This window comes from Polistes dominula, unplaced genomic scaffold (assembly GCF_049000335.1).
Source record: "Polistes dominula isolate Pdom_NZ unplaced genomic scaffold, Pdom_raw_medaka scaffold_35, whole genome shotgun sequence".
In the NCBI taxonomy this organism is placed as follows: domain Eukaryota; kingdom Metazoa; phylum Arthropoda; class Insecta; order Hymenoptera; family Vespidae; genus Polistes; species Polistes dominula.
Window position 1 is genome coordinate 126,994 of NW_028300968.1, and position 24,046 is coordinate 151,039.

The 24,046-nt window shown below is 35.9% G+C and overlaps 1 protein-coding gene across 2 annotated transcripts in view; it reads left to right on the plus strand.

Moving 5' to 3' along the window:
• Positions 1-24,046, plus strand: part of LOC107072421 (uncharacterized) — a 163,221-nt gene that overhangs the window by 84,588 nt on the left and 54,587 nt on the right. For both annotated transcript variants that reach the window (XM_089173332.1, XM_015332346.2), the window contains one exon: positions 15,354-15,470. In XM_089173332.1, coding sequence (XP_089029458.1) covers positions 15,354-15,470 — 117 coding nt within the window. The remainder of the gene's footprint in view (positions 1-15,353; positions 15,471-24,046) is intronic.

Consider the following 24,046-nt stretch of genomic DNA (forward strand, 5'->3'; position numbering starts at 1 on the left):
TTCGTTAGTTTACAATTAGTGCCGCTTCCATGGTGGTGCTCGCTTAATGTTATAACATGCTACGTATATTGCCCTTTGTCATCTCGCTTGCGACCAACTTACTCCTTTCTCCGTACCTAGTAGGAACAACGAGCAGCAGTTTTCAGAGAACAAATAATATTCCACCGAGGAATCGCGTTCTCTCCACTTGCAAAAATGTCCAAACGCATCTATTTCATTTAGCGTGCGTTTGTTTTTCTAATGTTTTTCTACTATGTCTTTCTAATGAACCATAAAAGTTTACGATATTAAAGGGTTGGAAATGAAATATTTAAGAGTCAGATGATTTAATAAAATTCAATAAGTTAATTTGAAAAAAGAAAAAAAAAGAAAAAAAACGAAAAAAAACATCCAACGGGTTAGCTTGCGTTTGCCACATCATTATCGTACCCATGTGAAATTTTACTCGTCTCCGAGCTTTAACAACGTCTACATACCGTTCATTTTGATGCTGTCAAGTACAGACCGCTTTACCGAGTCCTCCCTGTGCATGTTCGTAGAAATTGGTGATAATAGAAAGAGGAAGAATGAAAGATGAGGGATAAAATTCCATTCTATATTTAATCGAAAATTCAAAACCCCCTGAGAATTCCTAATTTCAGATGTCGACTCTGATCTCTTCATTACAGGATATGTACACCGTATGTACTTTTATCATATATTATATAACTTCATATTCTCTCGAGAAGAGTTATAATTAGGTCAGATCTCTGGATGAAGAGCGTGCATTTAGTTACCAATTTAAAATCCTTTTCTCCTTGACTCTTTCTCACGCGTGCGCACGCGCACTCGCACGCGCTAGATCGTTAAATGAAATGCTCGATGATACCGAACTGAAATTTCTTCCCTTGTTTTTGATTTATTATCCGAATATCTTTTTGTCAGAATCGAGGATTTGAGGGATAAACGAAGTTCCAAGAAGAAAGGGGAAATGATGCATATAGGCAAGATCGAGCACGATGATGCCCACAGACGCGATAAATTCTTCTCTTTAAGCTCTTTAATAATGGCACGGAGAGATTGAAAGGCCTCTGTGGAACAATGCAGCCTAGGTGAACGTTTTTACTTTTTTCCCTTCCTCTTTTTCAAGCTTCCATCCCTATGCCTTTTCTTTCGGCTTGAGATTATACGGTCCAACCCATAAATTTTCGAACGTTCACGTTACTCTTTAATACTAGCATAGAAGAACGACGGAGAAAATTATTTTGCTCGCATACACTCGTGTACGGCAATGCGAGATTATAACGAGAGTAAAACGAAAGAAGAAAAAAAAAAGGGAAAAATGGAAAAAAAAATTACGAATTAGGTGCGTTCTAATGCGATATAAATGGCAAAACACGTTCGGTATAAAGCCTCGAATAAAGAAGGGGGTCGAGGTTCTTTGAAACGCGATTAACCGACTTACGTAAGCGTTTTCACGAGTAATGTAAGCTTAAGAAAGGGAATGTAAAGTGGACTAAGAATGATGTAACGATCGAGATCGCATATCGTTATGGAAAAGAATACCAAGAAGAAGAAGAAGAAGAAGAAGAGGAGGAGGAGGAGGTGGAGTCCTTTGTTTCCTCCGTTTCCTTCGTTATTATTCCAGCTTTAGCGAGTCGTGAAGCCGTTCTCCCAGCTGTGCTTCCTTTCCGGACAATCACCTTCGACCATTAATTCTTTCATTTTCTCGCTAGCTTTACCGCTACTTCCGTACACCAAAGCTGCTTCCACCCATCCACCCTCGTCAGTTGAGAAAGAAAACAAATTTCCGACTCGCACTCGGTCTTTTTCTAGTTTCAAAAGAATATCCTTGGAAAAAAAAGTATTTGCACGTCAAATATTCCCCTTAGTTGGAGAAAAATGTTCTTACTGTAAGGACGATTAGAAAAGTAAGTTGGAAAAAAGTTCGAATCTCGTTTTATTAAGCATCGTCGTAACTGATGATACGATAGAAATTATGTAACGACCAGCAACGAGAAGGATCGAGTTTCCTATTTTATGAAGGATGTTTTTTCTTTTTTTTTTTTTTTAACACTGAATATTTATTTTTGATTAAATTCTTTCGTAAGAAAGAAAGCTCGACAAATTTGAAATACGCGAGTGCTATCATTATTTACCGTCAACGTTTATATCTATTTTTTGTAATATAAAACGATAGATATGTTATCAAGTTTTTCAACAGGAAATGAATACTCCAATTTCTTATTTAAGAGAATATATATTTATTCTTTTTTATTATGAAAACAAATTTAAAGAAACGATCGATACGACGATATAATAAATTCTTACAAGGTATACAATCGTTTACTTTTTAAAAGGAATATCGTGAAATATACCGACTCAACGAATTAATTATCGCCGATGAAATTTCATTGGAAAACGTTGCAGTGTCACGTGAATATATAAAATATACACAAGATAGGTACATACATGCCTACAATACAATATTCGACGTTACTTTCTCGTAGGAGGACTTAGAAACATGAATATATAATAACGCTTTTCACGTTGCACGTCGTACGATTGTACCATGTCATAGATTCGAAAATGCATTAGAAGATTAGTTTTTCCTCGGTCAGCGTAATGAATAGGTTATCTAACGTATTTTTATCTAACTTAAATAAATTGCATTAATAATTAAGTAGAAAAAGTATGATTTAAAATAAAAAATAATGTGAACAAGGATTGATCTGTACAGATCGATTTTTCGAACCTTTCGGATATATTGTATTAACAGTAACTTATTAATAAATAACTCGATAGTATTTTACACTTGGAGAATCGAATAGATCTATCGAATTAGGTAGGTCACTGACTGCTTGTGGTTTAACTCGGTTATTTGAGGTTTAGCTCGGAATGGATGTAATGTGTGTGATTGTAACTGGTTGACTGTGCAACTTGTTAATGTTCAGTGGTCAATTGGTTGTTTCTGATTTCTCGACTAATTATATATTCGGAAAAATTTATGAATAGAAAAAAAGAAAGGCTTTGTAAAGTATAATCCTATTGTAATCGTTGCTTCCAATATTCCTGTAGTGTAAACCTTGCATCGGTATGCTGGTGTGGGTACAAGTAGAGGAATGCTTGAGTGTGCGTATGTTTATTCAAGATATCGCCAGCAAATCGAAGGGCCTAGCCGATATCTTCATCTCTTGGGCAAATTTTAGAGGATTTCCTCCAATGGTAAAACTTTAATACTGTCAACAGTAGGTAGTATATGTTTTTAAAAATGAAATCTCGTAGTTACATCTGCATCAAATATTTAGATTGAAAATGTAAACACAATAGTAAGTCAACTGATATTCTCATTCCTCTTGAATTCGTAGTTCGCCTATAAAGTTAAAGTTCGCTTTCTAAACTTTGCACAATTTTCGGCGTATCAAGTGAATGTAAATAAAATGGGGGATGATGAGGAAGTAGACGACGAGGCCACGTACTGAGAGAAAACTTGAACTCTCGATAATTGATTTACTTAGTCGGAAGAATGCGATGATAAATTCTTGAATATACTACACGAGGTCGCGCAAATTAACCAGGAAAATGGCAGTAACACTCTCGGGGATATCGCGGTCGAGATGCGAAACACCGCAAGCTCAACTTTAGCTTTTCGTTCTTCGTCATCGTCGTCCTCGTTGAAAGTGCATCTGCATGCCTAGCTACTCTTCTACTCTCACAGTAGCTTTAACCATTCTCCCATCTTTCTCCCCCTCATTCTCTCCCTCTCTCTCTCTCCCTCTCTCTCTCTCTACTTCCTAGCTCTTTCGTAGCTCTCCTCACCCTGTTTCCTCACCCTGTTTCCTCACCCTGTTTCCTTTCTCCGGTTCACACTTATGTGCGGTCAGAGGGGCGCGATGCAAAATTACGTCGCTCAGCAGAATACTATTAAGTGGGCTAGCGGAATAGAATGGGCCTTGAGAGTGATGGATGACCTTAATTTCGCTATGATTACCAGCGCTTCGGGAATTTGTATGAAAATCGCTCAAGGCTGCTTCTTTCATGATCGCGAACTACCTTCATCCACAGCGACGTCATCCATTCCTCCTTCGCTAACTCAAGCATATTTTCTCTTGCCTAGATATGCTTTCCACTTTTTCATTCATATTCTTTTTATAATACGTCAAATGTGTTACTCTGTTGCACAAATTAATCACGACATTGTTTCTACAAGTCGGTATACACAGATGCCTCGTGAAAAAATACAAAAAAAGTATATCAATTTTTTAAGAGCTAAAGTAACGAAAGCACCCACCTAACCCGTCAGCTTGAATATAATATTTCAAAGGGTAGCATAATCGGAGCAAAGAAAACGACATTTTACTGAGATACAAGTTTATATATTATACACACACACACACACACACACACATCCGTACATGCATATATGTATATATATAAATGTGCCGTAAAAAATAGTTCTTTAGCAACTGGCTTTCACGGAATTACATTCGTTGAGTTTTAATTCGGCCGTTTCTTGTTCGAAAAAGTATAAAAGCTCTGAACGGGAGGAGAAAGAGAGAAGAAAATAAAGAAGAACTTCTCGCAAAGCTTGCTCATTAGAATATACGTTTTCGCTCGAATTTGCATGCATCTACACGTTATTTTATAATTTTTAAATGGACGCCCGCGTGCCTAGTCTGCTGCTTCGATTTACATGCATTACAACCGGTAAAAATGCGCTCGCCATTCTAGCCTCCTCGACTCAAGCGTTATATTCTCTTTTTACTTCTCATTTTTATTTTATTTCTGCTTTTTCTTCTTCTTCTTCTTCTTCTTCTTTCCTGTTGTCTGTTAAGAAATTTACAAAATTGTTTGACCAGAATATTCTGCCATGAAAATATTTTTGAACGTTTACGCATAATTAATAATCATAAGCTATTAGTCCTAGCTTTGTTAATTATACGATCTAACGAACAAATTATAAAACGACTATAGTTACAAAAATGTCCCTGTTCTTTTAATATTACATAGAAATACTATTTATTGAATCTATAACAAAACTACATGACCGTATTAATTTATTTTGTAATTTCATGAAAATTTTACACTATGGTTATTTAAATGAAGAAAAGAAAGGAAAAACATCTTCCTGGGATATTTTTACACGATGTTGAATATTTATATGTTAAGTAATACAATATGGCTCTGGAAACGTCGTTGTTCTTCTAAAAATATAAATATTCTTTTTACTCTCTATCTCTTAAAATCTCAGTTGTCGAGAGTATAATTAGACCGGAGAAGAAAAGAAATAAAATACAAGTTTTTATTTTGTGACTTATCAATACACAATGTGTGTGTGTGTGTGTGTGTGTGTGTGTGTGTGTATGTGTCAAATGTTTAGCTAAAATTACGGTTGACCCGTTTAGAAAAAGTACAATTTTGTGCATAACGTTGACACATTATTTATCACGTTAGTGAGTTAAGATACTTGAAGAAGTTTGATAGAAACAAGTTAGTTTCGTGTGTCGCTCTTAGTTCGTGTTAAATTCTCTCACTTTTACTTACAACGTGTCACCATTGACATCGAGTAAACAACGTAATTAGTTAGATTCATCACAGGAAGATTCTTCGACGTTTCGCTTCATGCGCTAATTCACTCAAAGAGAGCAGGTGTAATTACGATTAACGAATTTAACCTTAAGCGAAAGGAATAAAAATAAAGGAAGGAAAATTCACTCGTTTAAAATTAAAATACATATATATATGTGTGTGTGTGTGTATTTCAAAAGTATAATGTCAACGTTTATATTACTCATCTCGTAATTTGCATTAATTCATTTGCATAAAAACGTTCTCGGTGTCGAAATGGAAAAGTCATGAATTTAAGTATAATCAAATGTTATATTTACTTAGCCCTAGCTTAATTTTCAGTGGAAAATGAAAACTCTCTCTCTCTCCCATATTAATAAACATTTCATTTGTAAAATCTGCAAAGTTCAATGTTACTACAAAGTTTCATGCTTATCATCTATACAATTGGTTTAATTTGATAAATAACGATTTCTCATTAAAGAAAAATCCTATCGATAAAAATATACGAGCTCGTTTATTTGATCATTTAATAATCAAGCTTGTTAAAATAAAAAGTAAGTTGAAACAAATTTCTCGCGTGGAAGTTTCGATCGATCGTTGCAATTCGTTGGTATCTTTGGCGCAAATTCGTTTTACCGAGAAATACTATGATACTGATACTTGTACTGACGTAAAACAAATCGAACAATTAACAAACGAGATAGCATGGCTTGACCGCATCATTATTTCCGGTTCTCTCAACGTATACGCTATATACGTATATTTATATATATAGTATCTTACAGAATGGATACACTTTCGCGTTTCTCTCCGTCTCTTCTGCATCGTTGTAGTTCCGTGTCGAGTTTTCACAAAACTTCAGATCCAATTCCCTAACTTTCTATATTACTACAGTTCCGTCTGAGTTGGAGGAGTTTGTCGGTGTTTCTCTTTTCATTCAGTAGCCTGTGCGAAGGAACTAGCGATATAGTGGGTGATGGCGAAGGGAAGGACTTTTAGGAGAGGAGTTTTATCGAGGAAAGAGAAAGTGAAAGAGAGAGAGAGAGAGAGTGAGAGAGAGAGAGAGAGAGGGAGAGGAAGAGGAAGAGGAAGAGGGGAAAGCGAGTTGCAAACGGTTGCAACTCCACTACTGATTACATGCTACGCGACCAAGTGAAATTTGTCTCGGTAGAAATAAATTAGTTAATGGATCACACGTTCGCGTTTGCAGTCACCGAATGAAATATGTCTTCTCTCTCGTCCTCTTCCTCCCTTCGTTCACATGTCAGTGACCATAAAATCGTACCTTCAAGTTTCATCGAAAATTCGAAAATCCGTTAAATTTCTGGCCGGTTCTACCACCCCAATTCTACTTTCCATTCGCGAAATTTCCTAAAGTCATCGATCAAACGTCAGTAAATTCGGAGTTAGATTTATTTCCAGCGTTGGTTCGAAATTCTCTTCCTCCACTAACCAGATAGAACAATCGAGCAGCCACGGTTAACCAAGCTTACGCAATAGCGTGTAAAACAAAAATGGCCAGAGAGTTTTGCCAGGAGTTATCCCATGAATCTATTCGATCATATAGTGACCGCGATTTGTACTTAACTGATCGATATTGGATTAAATTGTATCACTAGATCGGAACGAACTTTGGTCGATTCGTTAGAACGATTTTCAATACCCTGAACAATACAATGCGATACATTCTAACGGACCAAGGGACCAACGGACTAACAATTAACAATCCTTTTGATTGTTAGAAATTTGATTTTTGACGTTTAGCACAAAAAGTAAGTAAGCCGGTGTTTTGTATCCGTTGCTACTTGAAGTTTTTCACCTATTTTTTTCCATTTCTCGACACCTTCCTCGTAGCTATCTACCTGCAACGAACATAGTGTCGGTTAGAAATAACGTCGAGTATAAATCACCGATGGTTATATACATACATGGATCATACGATTCTGCGCATCGAACCAACGATGTTTTAATAAAACTCGACGAGGTACAATTATTCACTTCAGCTTCATTTTCTCTTTCTCTTTTCCTTTTAACCTATTATCTTTCAACAATCTGAATATCTATCTATCCCATCCATATTTATCAAGAATCGGCCTATTCATTCGGCTTACCAACTTTTTTCTATTTTTCCCATCTCTGACTAGTCTTTCCTTTTTCCTTTTCCTACTTGTTACTTCTTCTTCTTCTTCTTCTTCTTCTTCTTTTATGTGTTTTCGTCTTTTAAATAAAATAACGACGTTATTATAACGAGAAATAATCCAGACTTTTTCCCGACAGCTCTGGCCGTCGCTAATAACTCCGACTCATCCTCGGGCGTTTCTCACCGTAGTCATGCTAATGTCGCAAAAAAAGAATACTACATGTTCATCTGACAAAGATAGACAGCCGGAGAAAGAGATAGTAAAAATATAAAGAGAGATAAGAGAACATTTTGACGGTAAAAAAAAAAAAAAAAAAGCATACTCTTGGTGCGTATGTAAATTGTTTTGATAATGACTCCATCTCGTTAAAATAATAATGTCACGTTATCTTCAAAAAACAACACAAATTAGGAAAAATGTAAATTCAATTATTATTGATCTAGTAAAAATAAAAAATAATACTTTCGGACATGTTTTTTTTTTTTTATTAGTCAAGTTGGGAAATATGATAACGCAAATTTAGGAGAAGAATCGAATGACACGAGGTAATCCGATCAAATCCTACCGAAAAGAATTTCAAATGAGAACGGTCGTGCTCCATTTCCAAAGGTCGTAAATGGAAGGAAATGGATGTCAGATGTCAAAGACACGTGCGAAACTTTGACACGATCCTAACAATTCTCGATAAGGAAATTTGCTTTAGTTCGGCTGCGAAATCCAAGATTCTGACATGTCTCCCGATACGTTATAATATCGTCATCGATTCAAATGAAAGATTTCATCATATAGCAAGCAAGAGAGCAGCAACACAGAAAGAGAGAAGAAAACTGTCTAGTAGTCGATTATAAAATGTGAAGACTGTTAATTTGTTGTGAATTTGACAAAACTTATTGAAACATTTGAAAAAATTATTGAAAACTAATGAAATTTGATGAGTGATCAATTAGTTTCCAATGACAGACATACATACTTTAGATAGAAACGAAACGATGATGTGTATAAACAAAATGGAAGAAAAACTTAGAGAGAGAGAGATAGGAGAAATCATGCGAGCATAATGTTTATCTATTTTTTTTTCTATCTATTTCGGTATATATACATATACATATATTTGTACATACGTGGAGATATACAAAACATGCTGGATCAACTTTTCAATCACCTTTGACTCGCACAGATACCCCAGAAAATATCTATGGAAATATTTGAAATATTTGTTTTGGACAGAATCTAATCGAGTATAGCTTCGATGTCACATCCTCGCTGAGATATACGTAATATTCTTCTTTTCCATCTCAAAAATATCCAACGGTATTCGTGAAGTATTAAACGATATTACATTTTTTTTTCTTTTATCGATATAAAATTAATTTGTGTGAACTGTGTAATTGACAGAAAAGTCAAAAAGCAAAGAAAAAGGTTAGAGAGATGGAAATTTTGTGAGAATAAAAATTCGATAATTTTCAAAACATACTAAAGCCTCGTTAGTTTTCTCTCACTAACGATATTAAAAACGAAAAAGCTTTAGGTTTACACACGACGTCTTTTCGTCATTCTGTCGTCGTTTTGTCGTCGTTTTGTCGTCGTCTGGAAGATCCATCAGGATAATTCTCTCTCTCTCTCTCTCTCTCTCTCTCTCTCTCTCCTTTTTTCTTCGTGCTCCAATGTGCAAACGGAATCAAGAAAGAAAGATAGAAAGAAAGAAATAAAGGAAGAAGGGTGAGAAAGACAACTAGCCTTTAACGTTGTTCCTACTTTTCCTCGAGGACGCCCCATGTCCGTTTACATTTAAATTTATAATCTGCTCTCAGCGCCATTCCGTCTGAATGCCCTCAGTAAATTGATTTGCAGTATAACTCCGTTCCAGGGCGTCGCATCGTGAGAAGGGCGAAGGAAGGAAGTAGAAAATGGGGGTGGTAGTGACGCTTGAGAAACCAGAGGAAAAGCCAAGGAGTTGTAGGAAAAGGGACAAAATCGCGAGATTGAGGAAAAGAGAGTTTGAAGAGAGTGAGAGAAAAGTTAGATAGAGGATTGAGGGGTAAAGCTGGGAAATAAGAGAGGAAACGTAAAATATGAGACGGCTTGGGTGCGGTAAGCGATTTCCGGTTGACTGACTGACATCGGGTGCTATTACCTCGAAGAAACCTTCTCATTGCTTACTTTAGCGGAATTTTAGTCGAACGTTAGAGATAAATAGACGCGTATTACCTTTTGGCGTAAACGTTTGCCTGCATAAGTATGTTCAAGTACGCGTTTGCATTGAAATTGCAAGAACATGTACGATCAGCTTCAAAAACCGTTTTCAATTCGAAAGCTTTTGCTGCGATTAAGGTACTCAAAGACAACACGTCAAATTGCATATTTTAGTATATTTTGATAAAGTGCAAATAAGCGAGAGATAGAAAATGAGTTTCTCGAGATAAGGAAATTAAATCAAAATTTGTTTTAGTAAAAGCAATATCTGTTTCGATTAATTGAAAGAAAAAAAAAAAAAGAAAAAAGGGAAACAAAACAGTGCTTATTATCGTCAAAGTATGTATTTGATAAATGGATATAAAAAAAAAAAAAACATAAAAGACGTAAATAAGATTATAGCGTTGAAACGTGATCTACATTGTTCTGCAAAAATTACAAAAGTCAAGTTACTTCTTTGTATAATCTATTAATTACCAACATTGCTGTATACTCTTGAAGCATACAATTATTTAATACCACTGTTAATTAACGTTTGACTCTTTACTCCGTTGAATAGAAAAAGCTAAAGTACTAATACTTGAAAAGAAAATAACTTGTATTTTTCTTTATTCGTGATTTTTGTTAATAAACGAGTACATTTAGCAGTTCAGACAAGATGAAAAACATCGTTAGTTCTCAGACGACGAGCTATCAAGATATATAAAAGACATTTACGAAATTTTCTCGTGAAACACTTCGTGAAGGAAACAATAGGAGTTCAGAGCTACACTGCATCGTTGCAACTCACGTTACGCTGTCCCTTATTTCTTTTTCATTTACTTACTACAACCCATTTTCACAATCTATTCTCTTAAACTAACAACAAATAATAATGAAGAAACCAATTCGAATAGAATCGTATTTCTGTATTAAATGTTGTAACTGCAACTGTGGGAATCTTCGAGACAGGGCATATCATCAAATTGTTAAACGAAATGTTTAGAAGCTCGTAGATTGAAACAGAAATTATAGTTTCGTATCGTGAGAAGTTTCTAGTTAGAATGAGAATATAATTATCGAGCGCGAAACTCTTGTTGTCTATTTCCACTCGAAAAGATATCTCTCTTGATATTATCGAAAACAAAACGATGTTGATCGTGTGATTGTGCTGAATTTTTGGCTTTTGCCGGTGAAACTACGAAAGGATAAAAATAAAAAAGAATAGGAAAAAAAGAAAACAGATCTCGAAAGAGAAAGAGAGAGAATTTTCAGCATTTGTGGTGTAAAGGTCTGTTTCGTAGCTTAATAAATTCTTGCAAACGGCCGTACAAGGGAATAGAAATACCACTAGTGCTCCTTGGAGAAATCGAATCGATCTTCTGGTCATGGGTTAAGTTCATCTTATGGCCGAGAGAAGAGAAAAAAATAAAAAAAGAAAAAGAAGGAAGAAAGGAAGGAAGGAAGGAAGGAAGGAAGGAAGGAAGGAAGGAAAGAAAGAAAGAAAGAAAGAAAGAAAAAGCAAAAGGTTAGAATACCAGCCGTTGCATCTGGGAAAATCGGGCGAAATAAAAGCATCCAATTTCCTGGGGATCCTTCGCCGAGTCTCTACGGACGTTCCTCCGTCCATGTTCTTCTTTTTCACATGTATCCGACTGCCAACGAAGGAGAAAAAGTGAGAAAGGCTGATTCGCGCTTTTACGGTTCTATATCAGACGCCAAATGCGCCGAAAACCTAGCGTATCGCGTCAGTATCGATATATCGTGTAAATGTCGCAAAAGACTAATAACTTTTATTCTCTTTCTACCAAATAAACACTTTATTTGTGTTAGTGAAAAAGCGAACGAAAGCGAACGAAAGCGAACGTCATCAAATTTAATTTTATAAGTCTTTATTTATTATTCGTCCGTAATTCTTAGAATTTTCGTAACATTCGCTAGAAAATGAAGAGAATACCGAAAAAGCAATGTTGTAAAGAAGATGTATTTTAAGCTCCTACTACGACGTGTCATAAATCTTTAGAAAAACGTTTGGAAGATAGGAAAATAGGTTTTCATTCTTCTCGGGTTTGGATATACGATAGAGAGAACCGAAAAGGAGGGAAAAGTTTTATCGATGTGCTGACCGAAAAGAGAAACGAAAAGAGAAACGAAAAGAGAAACGAAAAGAGAAACGAAAAGAGAAACGAAAAGAGAAAATGCCAGAGGCAATGGAAATTGCCGGATTCGTTCGGAAAGGACAAAGATCTCTAGAGAATCGGCAATTTATCGAAGGCAAGCCAAGCGATTAATTCAAAAGCGGTGCGTCCGATAGAACTGGTTGAACTATGACACGACAGTTCCGAGCTTTCGCTTAACAATGGAACGCAAGTGTTGCTACATGCTGGATTATATCAAGATTCGAATGAGCCTAGCTCAGGTAAAGGGGAACTCTCGAGAATGGGTAAAGGTATTGCTCGAGTAAACGCGTTTCTAGGATTGTCTCGTTGATATGTTAATTAACGTTATTGATGTTACTACGCGACCCAGAACGGAGGAGAATTCGTAGTCAAATCAACCGAGTCTATCAACCTGTCTCTCTCTCTCTCTCTCTCTCTCTCTCTTGCATATATGCATACACAAGACTAATGCATCGATTCCAATTACGATGGCTACTATTGCGTTCAACTATGTAAGTTAAGCATCCAAATTTTCGATAAGGTTTACAATTGGATATTTCGTTAATAATAAAAAAAGAATTGTGCAACCCTCCTCTCCCCATGAAACGTTCACAATTTTTGTATGAGACGTTCGCTCGAAGGCATTCATCGAAAAAGGAAAAAAAGAAAAAATTCAACTTCCCCGTAGCCATCGATGTGGCGGTGAAAGGTAGGAAAAAAATAATAATACTCGGTCGGAAGGTAGGAAGTTACTTTTAGAGTCAATATAAAAGTTCGGCGAATCCTCGAATCCTGTTCAACAAATAGACGATGAATTATGCACGTAATTTAAGCATTCATTCGAATGCAGATGACGTTGGCTTCCGTACTATCTATCTTTTCATCTTTTTTCCATTTTTTTTCTCCCTCACTTTCTCTCTCTCTCTCTCTCTCTCTCTGTCTCTACCTTTCGTTATACTTTCTCTCCATAATTGTCCATTTTGATTTCTCTTCGTGGAAAATTTGTTATACCGTCGTGATTCATAACTTAAGGGTATCCTAACGGAACGGCCATTGCATGGTCCTGGAAAAATGCAAGGAAAGAAAGAAAGAATCGTCGAACCTTTAAAAGAATTTATTTCCATAATTGTCTCAGTTTTAAAATCCCACGTTGGATTTTTCCATCGCCTATAGAACGTGTTGTATAATGTTCATCTTTCCTTTTACCGTCGAAGAAAAAAAAGGAAATTAAGAAAATAATAATTATGGAATTTCATTGTCACTCCACGAGAGAACGGCGAGACACGACTAATGAAATAAAAGCAAACGACTTACGGTTCGAGGTGGCGTTGAGACAAAAACAAAAAATATATATATATAAAGTTAATTCGGAGATCAACAAGACGATATATTTTACTTTTTTAAATCGAATTTTTCGTCTACCTTACACAATTCAAATATATCTTGTCCCGTTTTATTCGTCTTCTAATAAAGAAAAAAAAAACATCTTTTAGTGTTTTTTTTTTTTAATCCATCAACGTATAAGAAATTAGGTCAGAAAGAACTCGAGCTCGTTGACGAATTAAAAAAAGATAAAGAAAAGGGTAAGATCATTTGCTTGCACGGCACGTTATTAAATAAATCAAATACTATTATATAAAAGAAAAGAATACTTATAAAACTCACGTAAGATCTTTACGAGATCTTTCAGAGAGTAAGGTAATACAACGAGGATTGTATATCGACGTTTTGGTCAGAATAAATTTCTATCCGATGAAAAGATAAAAGATGAGTTACTAGAGAATAATAATACTTGGAAAATTTCTCAGAAAGCAATCGTAAATGTCTCCGGTATACTGATTAGAGGTTAAAAGACAACCTCGATTTCGCGTGACAAGGGGGTTCGCGAACTAGGGTTTCCCCAAATTGGAAAGAGGGTCGTTTTCGGCACGATATTTCACGAAATCTTGACGGATAATAATCAGCGAAGCGTGTTATGGAACGTTCCTGTATTTCCCTTTTAGAAGAGCAAAAGCGAGAAGACGGAACTGATTGAATCAGCATGATTCCCTCGTTGCGTATTACCAACGTTGCGTTAGCACACTTTCGAAACACCTACCCCCTACCAACTACCACCATCCACTTTCTCTGTGTGTATACTTTTCTCTTTTCCTCCCCTTTGCTTTACTTTCCTTCTCTTTCTCTTTTAACGCAGTTTAGCATCATTCCCTTTTCCCTTTTCCATAGTAAAACAAATCCTTTGAAGTTGGCTCGACGTAAACGAAGAAGCAATTTCGGTTCTAACCCCTCGTCGATAATCGTTTTCCTAGTATAAACAGAAAGAGAGAGAGAGAGAGAGAGAGAAGAGGGGCGGGGGACGAGGGAAGAAGAGGTGTATGTACTCCAACACCAAATTTCTTCCCACTTACACACATAAAGAACGCTAAACGTAATAACGACGACTTTTCGCCGCGTGGATCGTCAGACAATTAACCGAGTAACCTCTTTTCAAAATGGCGCATGAAGGGAGGTTTATGAAATTTTGTTCTCCGTTCGAGATATACGCGATGTCGCATCGTTTATTTTAGTACCCTCACACAACGATCCTAATGATCCTGGGGAACGTAATATTGCATTTTTAAATTCTACCCCTTCGTGTCCGATTGAAATGAGATTTCTGATGATGGTGATAATACTAAAAGCAGACTTACAAAGTAAGTAACAGAGTAAAACAAGAAAAACAGAGAGATTATTGCTTATACTATGTGTCCAGCGAAGATTTTATAGACGTAGTTAACGAATATGCTTAAAACCATATTTATTCTCTACGTGTTTAGCACAACGACGTATGCATAAAACTCCGATAATCGATATGACGTTATTTAATTCATTGCTTTTAAAACGCGAAGCAGTTTTCTCGAAGCATTACGGATGAAACGTATATTATTGGACATGCATGAAGTAAAAAAAGGAATGGAAAAAGAATTAAATAAGATTACAATCTGACTAAATTACTGGAGGCCTTTTTTCGCTTGGGCAAAACAGCAGTACATACATCGTATTCCATGCTTATTGGATTCTCGTATATTTGAAAATAATATTTCCTATATGTATTATGAGAAAAGTAAAGGATATTAGAATACGAATAGAAAATATAATGATCGGTGAATATTAAATATAAAGTAAGTTTATTTAACGAAGGAAAAAAAAGTTAGTCCCTTGTTAAAATGAAAATGTAGTTAGCAAAAGATAAGAGGGAAATTAATTAGCAAATGGTAACCAAAGAGGATAGAGAGTTTTGTTCTTGCGAGAGTAATAGCTGGTTACAGAGAGAATCGGTTTTTTGTTGCAGGTGCCAAGGTGGCTGGCTTCAATTCGAGGGTGGAGCTCGAGTTTGCGGTCGCAACAAACGATTCGACCGACCGGTCGTCCTCTTTTCCGACAAGCCGGTCGCGACCCTTCACATGCAGTGAGTAACGCACCTACACGTACACCTACACCTACACGTACACGTATGCAGTGGGTTACCTATATTTGTCGGTCCAGTACACCTTTTAGCTACAACAGGACTGTAGTATTGTCGAGTTTCCAGTATTTCAACGTAGAGAACGGTTCTTTCTTGCTGTCTCGGTAACTCGCCAACTCGACCATTCTCGATTCCCGCTTTTACGACCCGCTTTTCATTTCATCCTCTCATGCTTTCCCCTCAGATCCTACTAAATAGATCCAGTGTGATTAGTAGCAATGGAAATAGAGTTAAAGGAGCAGCCCTTCTAATTGGTATTAATCGATGTCCTCGAGCACAGGAACATTAATGTAAAATACGTTCCACTAACGCAAACATTTACTCTTGTCCGTGGAAAAAAAAAAAAAAATAGAATGAGTTGAGTTAATTCGTGTATATATCGATTACGCAAGATATTTCTACCAAGCAAAATATCAAAATATCGAATAAAATAAAATAAATATAATAAAAAGCGCGTGAAAACATTTAACAATGTTTTAAATATTCGCCGAACGAATGTTCCAATTACTTGTTCACCGAATCAACTTGATATTGAATCTCGTTGTTAATAGCTGTCACAACGTAAGTAAATAAAATGAAAAGGAGAATAGAATTTTTTCATCGAATCCAACCTAATAATCTCGGCTTTATGATAGGATAACCCGTTCCCCATATAGGAGGCCCCCCTTCCTTTTCCAGATGTATGTCGAGGAAGGATAGATTGGCTGACAAAGAAAAAGAGATAGAATTTCAAGCCCATTAAGAAATAGAGTCACGTTCCAAGTTAAGTGCTTCTTGCGGGCCCTGGCTCTTCTTATCACATCTATTGAAACTAGAAGAGTATAGAGACGTTGATAAGTCATTCGCGCGTTAGACATTAAATAAAGAAAAGAATATTATTTTTTCCAACTTTCATTAACTTTCTTTAACTTTGGTAATATAAATAAATAAATAAGTATTACTACTGTTAATTACTCTAAACTACAAATAAGAGATGAAATTTTCATGATACTAATGAAAGTACTAGCACGGTGTTTGCCCTTTGAAATACCAATTATGTAACTAATTGCTCGATAAAAGCAATAAGTTCGGACCCTTGTTACGCAATGCGTCTCGTCACTCGGTGAACCTTCATTTCATTTGCATATAAATTAATTTACCTCCGAAGGTTAAGCAAACATTCGTTGATACTCGCGAGTAGCGTGCTTGTCTTGCAAACGCTTTGTCTTGAAAATGAAATAAACGTCTTTGAACTTTGAGGAAGATTCATTGACGATGAAAAGGAAAGGTTGAAATAAATCCAATAGGAAATATTGCTATCGTAGAAAAAAGAAATATCCGATGAGAGTAATCAAAAAAGTGGAATAGAGAGTAGTTTCGATGAAATAAGGAAGACATAGAATCACGTCGTACCTTATTTAGATTTCTTAATTGAAGCAGGAAGAAAACATAGATTGTCCAAGAAAGGATCTTATTAGCAATATCTCCTTTCATTACTAGGATTCTCTCATCAAATATTTATATCCGTATCGTTACAGTTCACAACGTAGCTACATACATAAAACATCCATTATTTCCCTGGCACGTCTTCGTGCCATTCTACTAGCACATCTCGAAAACAGACCGCCGGTCTAGTTAGCGATTCAAAACAGACGGGAAAGTTACAGGTCGAAAAGCGATAACTGAATTTTGTCCGACCGAACCGTTTGTGCGAGATGTTTCGGATTGTGCGGATTGTTCCTTCGAAACAAAACGGGTAGAGAACGAAAAAGCATTTTCAGAAAAAGCTTTATATCCATCGAGTAAAAAGGCCAACTGTGTTTTTCAACTTGATATAATCGAAATTTCCACTCGAACAATCGCGTTTCGTTTCTTTCAAAGTGTAACCCATTTATAACATATATATACATATATATATATATACACATATGTTGTATTAATGTATAATAATAAATATATAAATATAATATTGATAATTGGAAAACGCAACGCGCTTATATGGAGGTTTTAATCGAACCTAACGCAAGACTCAAATGATTTCTTTTAACGCATGGAAATATAACATAATTGAAATAAATAATCAGTTTGATTGAATATTTACATTCGTCGAGTTTGCGGTCGATAGTAGGTATGTCGCGTACACCAGGTTGCACGCACAAACGACCGCGTCTATCAATTTCCTGCTAAAATTAGATTTCGTAGATTATATCGCGATCGTTAACTATCAGGACGATCAAGCCTATCGACCCGATCAACCGACCCGGACGGATTGGATTTTAATTTCGTCCTTCGACTATTGGACAACCAATTGAAATACGATTATCGACTAATGCCTATCAACTTGTGTGCGTTACTAATTATCAGAGAAGACCGGAAGATTATTACAAAATAGAAACTGACGAGCTACAAACATACAAACGTCTATATAAATGACAATAACGTAAATTCAATTATTAACCCATATAGGAAAATATAAAAATATCGATTATAGTTGTTTTACACGCATTGTTAACTTTTCGGCCGATCGACAAAAAATATATGTGAAAACGAGCGAAAGGATGATAGTACTAAAAATCCTGGATTTTGCTTAAATCGCAAAATTGAGAGTCAGAGATTTTCGTTCGGTGGGTAGGGAAACAAAAAAACGCGTAAAAATAAAAAGCAATAAAACGATAAGCCGAAACGTTAAATTAGAAAGAAGGAAAAAAGGAAGCGAGAGACATAGAAGATAGAGCAAATAGAATAAATTCAAATCGATAAAAGCAGGAAAATTCACGTTAAATTATAATCGGATTGTGCAACTTTTATTCTACGTGGCTTTCCTTTACATCCCAACAAAACATCCAAACCAAAACTGAATTATTCAATAAGATAGTAAAACGCAACAGGATATGGATAAGAAGAAAGTTTTCACGTTACGTACGTATCTGCCCGCGTCATATAATACAGTTTTTAAGGTACGGCCATTGCCCACGGAGCATTGCCCACGGAGCATTGCCCACGGAGGATACAAACTGGTTTTGGATCATTAAGCTGGAAAAGTTTGAAAATAACGGAAACGATATCGTCGCGATTTATTCTGACTAATCGTCGCGAAATTCGAAACTGGAATACGTTTTTTATTTTTTTTTATTACTCGATACTTTTTCCAAATATCTCGATAACTACGTTAACTTTGAAAGTAATTTAGTTATACCATATATCGGGTTATTTCATTCAGGATAGGTTTTCATTGTCCGTTACGTCTGTAAAATTACACAAAAGAAAGTAATATTAAATTAATCGTAGCAAAAGATACGAACAAATATTCGTATCGAGCAAACAACATCTCGTTAAACAAAAAACGCGTTCGACAGTTTGACCTGTGTATGAACATCAATGGAAAGTGATTCTTGATGATGATGCACTAAAATTACTAAAATCTCTCGCTGACATATACAAACGTATGCCATTCAATTTGAATGTATTCTCGTTGGCCGCGGCCCTCTTTTATAATCTCAATGTTTTCGTTCTAACAATTTTCGTTTGAATAAATTTCACCATTTATATCGATGAATACGAAAAATAGTCAAATGTTATTATATAATCGTGAAAAGAGAATATTTATATAAATTGTAATATAATTGTTATACGAAATCAGAAAAGGTAGATTAAATAAACGTTCTTATACATTAAACATGATGTATATTAATAGTTTCTTCTAGCAACTACTATCATAGGAGTTCGTATTACTTTGCTAGTTTGATAAATGGCGTCTCCTTCGAAAATAATTTATAAATGATATTCCATGATAGAGACGTATACATTTTCTCTCTCACACACACACACACGTATCTCGTTCTTTTTCTTTCGTATCGATTAGGAGAAAGCAAGAGAAGAATGTTTAACGAACAATGAAAGATAAATGGCAATACGTAGATAGATAAAATACGCTAGACGTATATGTAATAGCCCATCCGGATGAAATTTCGTGGGATTGTGATTCCCACGTTAACTTTACTTTAACTCGGATCGATTTACACAAACATAGATACATTCATGCATATGTACATACGAATAATATAGCTTTATATACATAGATATACTATGCTAGTAAATTCGATGGACGAAAGTCAATTTCTCTCTCTCTCTCTCTCAGAGAGAAGAAACTACGTTTGCTTGAAGTTTCTCTCCAAGTCGGTGTTTGCTCTCTCTCTTGAAGATGCTAAACTGAGAAACCTCGGCCTAATTTAGTTCAGCTAGTGTCGAGGAAAGGCCGAGTTTTCGACCTTCGCAAGAAGGAAACTGTTTTAAAGTTTGTCTCTTTCTCTTTCTCTCTCCTCTCTCTCACTCCATCTCTTTCAAGGCGACCATAAGCCAGGTTAAAGTTTTAGAACTTTGCACTTGGCTAATAAGAATCGATAATTCGACAAAAGCGAGATACTTGTGGATCGGACGTGTATTAAACGGTCCATTAAACGAATGAAAAAGCAGTAAATCCGTAAGTCATTCTTTCTTTTTCTCATCGCGTATTCTTCGCTTCGTCGACTTTCCATATCACTTTTCGTATCGTCTTGAGAATTTCCTTCTACGTTTACCTATAGGTATAGTAGATAGATATATAAGTCCTATCGTATCTCCTATACCTCGGGAAACAATTTTCGAGAAAACAAATATAAAGGAAAGAGGGCTGAACACGAAGGTAAAACGATGTCACTTACGGTGGATGTAGAATAAAGAAAGAGAAGTCCAACTATATATGTATATGTGTATATACGTATGTATATACTTTTCTCTCAGAGGAAGATAGGAGTGACACGTTTCGCATAGGATATTTTCGAAGCGTAAGATGTCTGTCACACGGTACCACCACCGATTTGACACGTCCTACGAAAAAAAAAAAAAAGAAAAAGAACAAATTCAGACGTCATCATAGAAAAAGAACAACAAAAAAATACTCTAGTTGAAAAGAAGCAAAAAGAGACTGTCGAAGAAAAATCTTCAAACCACAATTTTGGTTTAACGCGTAATCCAAAGCTCATGCTTTTCTTGTTCATCTGCGTCCGATTTTCTTTTTTCCATTTTTAGCATTCCTCTTGCAAGGGATTTGTTGATGGGATGGATGTGGGTCATGCTGCGTTTGCATTTTTTTCCTAACTCAATCGCATTTTAACAAATAAAAAAGGAAAACGATATATACCTACTGCAAGTAGACTCATCCAATGGTCTCGTATGTAACCAAATTGTTAGTAAAATACGGAAAAAGTAGATATCTCAATCTGTTACTCCGGGGGAAAAAAAGAAAGTCCAATCTTCGTGCTTCTTCGACAACGTATTTGCATCTTATAATTTCATGCTCGCTGAAATCGACGACGACACGAAAGGATTTTTCTTCAAAATGGATATATTCAAGTATAGCTATGCATCTACTTTTACACACACGCATGTATGTATATACGTAAACTCGTGCACATTCATTTACTTATAAAAACATATTTAAAAAGGATGATATCGTATTTATATTCAACTAATGAGAACATTTTTTTTATCGTCTTTTATATTAATACAATCAATTGAATTTCATATAATTTCTATCCTCTTTATAGATAAGCTGAATATACACGATACGTTTAATCGAATCCGTGCTCCTATAAATTATCAGATTGACGACCCATGATCCTGCTTAATCACGACGAACAATTAGAACCTTTATCCCGATCGCATGTTTCAATATCGATTTATAGATTAGTCTTATGAAAGCGAAATTTTGTGTTATAGCTTAAAATAATAGAAAAATAGATGTGGAAAATGAGTGAGAGAAAGGAAAGATATAAATCCGGCAATCTGTTTCTCGTTCGGTGTCCCTCCTCTGTTTTTTTCCTTTTTTTCTCTTCCTTTCTCTTTCTCTCGTGAGGTCTTGAAAGATATATTTTTCGAGATAATTTTCCGTTAGAATTCTCCAGGGGGTAAGCAGTCTCATCGTCCAAAGACAGGGAGAAAACAAACTATGTAAGTCGAGGACACAAGAAAAAGACTATCTTTTTCGTTAAGATAAGCCGCACAATATCGGCTTCGAATTCTATGTGCACCACACCGAAAGCTCAAGAAGATGAGTACCCTGGGGTATATTACTAAAGTCGAGTACAACGAACGCGTTTCGTTTCGTTCCGTTCCGTTCAGTTCCGTTCCGTTCCGTTCCGTTCCGTTTGGGTTCACGACTAAAATTTATTCGTCGTTGCCTTCTGAATATTTTATCAACCCATTAGGATAAGTCAGTGATCTAGGAAAAATGGATTCCGCGATAGCCGCTACGATTTACGGAGGACTTTTGTAAGCTATATCTCCAGTTAATGCTTTCCCGCCCTTCCCCCGTTTCAAACACCGATTTCGAAGAAGAACTTAGAAGGAAGAAAGGGAAGAAAGACTTTAAAAAATGATATCTACGTTGGCAACGTTATCCTGTCGCGAAAATAAATGTGAATTGTTCGTGACTACCCCTCTCCTTTTCCTTTCGACATTATTTTTTATTTTTCATTTAAGATTTTGATCGTTTTTCTTCTTGATTTTTCTTTCGGTGTCATATCAGGTTCCTTCCGATGTAGACAATTACATTGGCGAGTTGTTCACGGTTTTAAGCTAATCTAAATAGTTAGCAGACACCGAGTATTCCGATCCAATTGCGAATGTTCTTCAGTCACGACATTTGTTTCCTCTTCCTATTTCTCTACACACAGGCCCTGTATTTTACCTTTCATTATAAATTGAGAATTTGATATCGGCAATTCTAGCAATAAAGATACAGATAGATATGAAAATCATAAAATATTTGCTTACGAAAAGGTATCTGTGAATCTTTCTGTAAATCTCAAATATCTTTAGCACTAGTCAAGACGATCAGAAATTTTCCGTTGCAACTAATTACTTTAGATGTTCGCGAATTAATTGGAAAATTGATAAATACAAGGTGGACAGAATTCCGTTACGTTTGACGAATATTCTTGAAACGAGCCTCGTCATCCTCGCGTGTCTAAAGTGCCTACATTAGGAAAGCGAAGAACGATGTTGCTCAACACTTCATTGCGAAAATTACTCGTGCCATTTCGTAATAGCACCAACATTACTCCGGTTCCGTGCTACGTAAGGCTATATACGAAAAGGGGAAAGAGGAGATCATTAAAGGGGGTAAGAGAAAGATAGAACGACGAAAGAGGCGGAAGGAACAAAAGTGGATCTAGAGTGTGCAAATTACGGGACTGTAGTGCTAATGTTAACGACACACGTTACCAGCATCGTTACCAACCTATTTCGATGTTTCTCTTTTCGTTCCAAGGAAAGAACATCATTAATAGTTAACCTACTGTATCTTTTTTTTTTCTTTTTTAATTTTAGATCTACATTCCTCGCATTTCTTCCAAAGAAAGAGACTTCATTTTGTATACATTTAAAACATAGTAAATACCGTACTAATTAAAATGAAAGAAATGTTCACTTTTTGTCAAGCCAAAATTCTACATTCTTTCATATAGTTTAACGACAGTTTACACATTGTATGACACACAATTGGAATTACAACGAAGTGAATATTCATTTGTCACGCGTAATCAGAGACGAATCAAGTTCCACGGTTGCGATATGCAAATCATTCGATATTTGTGAAAGGGAAAAATGTGAAAGGATGTAAAGAGAGAGAGAGAAAGAGAGAGACTCGTTAAAAAGACATTTCATATTAAGAGATGTATTGGAAAACTTTGAAAGGGAAACATAAAAGTGGTCAATGAAAGATCGATTTATTGGAATGAAAAAAGAGTAGCATGGGGCAAGAAAAATATGAACAAGTTTGTGCTCGTTAAACGGGCTTTTGAGGTGAGATAGAGGGATTAACGAAGCCGTTCTGAGTAAACTTCATCAACGAGGCAGTATTATTCACGACGATTTGGACAGTTTACTCGACAGATATTTGATCTTTCTACTGACTAAGTTCGGTCTTCCAAATCAACGTCACATTTCGATACTGAAGGAACTAATAAACAAGAGGAACAATATAGGAAGCATACGCGGCCAATGGTTTGCTCGTTCGTAGAATCAATCGTTCAACGATGAAGATATACGGGTGACGAACAAATAATGCTAACCGCAAATATCCTAGATGGAACTTCCACTCTCATACCGTATGCCTCTAGCAAGCTCATCTTTGTCACCTCATAATGCTGCTTATCGGTTATCTTCAAAGGACCCCACATTGACGCTAAAGGAAAATGATATATAACTAGTTTAATCTTTCAGATCTCGTAAAGCGAATCTTTGTGAGAACATTGTGAGAAAGTTCGTAAGTGAGTTTTGTTAAGTGTTACATTATTGTAATAAGTTGAAAATATATTGGTTAACTGTAGCAGCGGCGGCAACACGTGGGATTTACTATTTCTAATAGAATAAAAAATAAGCCACGTCTCACAATATACTCATTGAAATTCTCGGAGGGTTTCGACGATTCCCGTTTCATTCGTTAATCGGCTTCATCGTCAGCCATTATGGTCGAGATTACATTAACTAGCAAGCAAGGA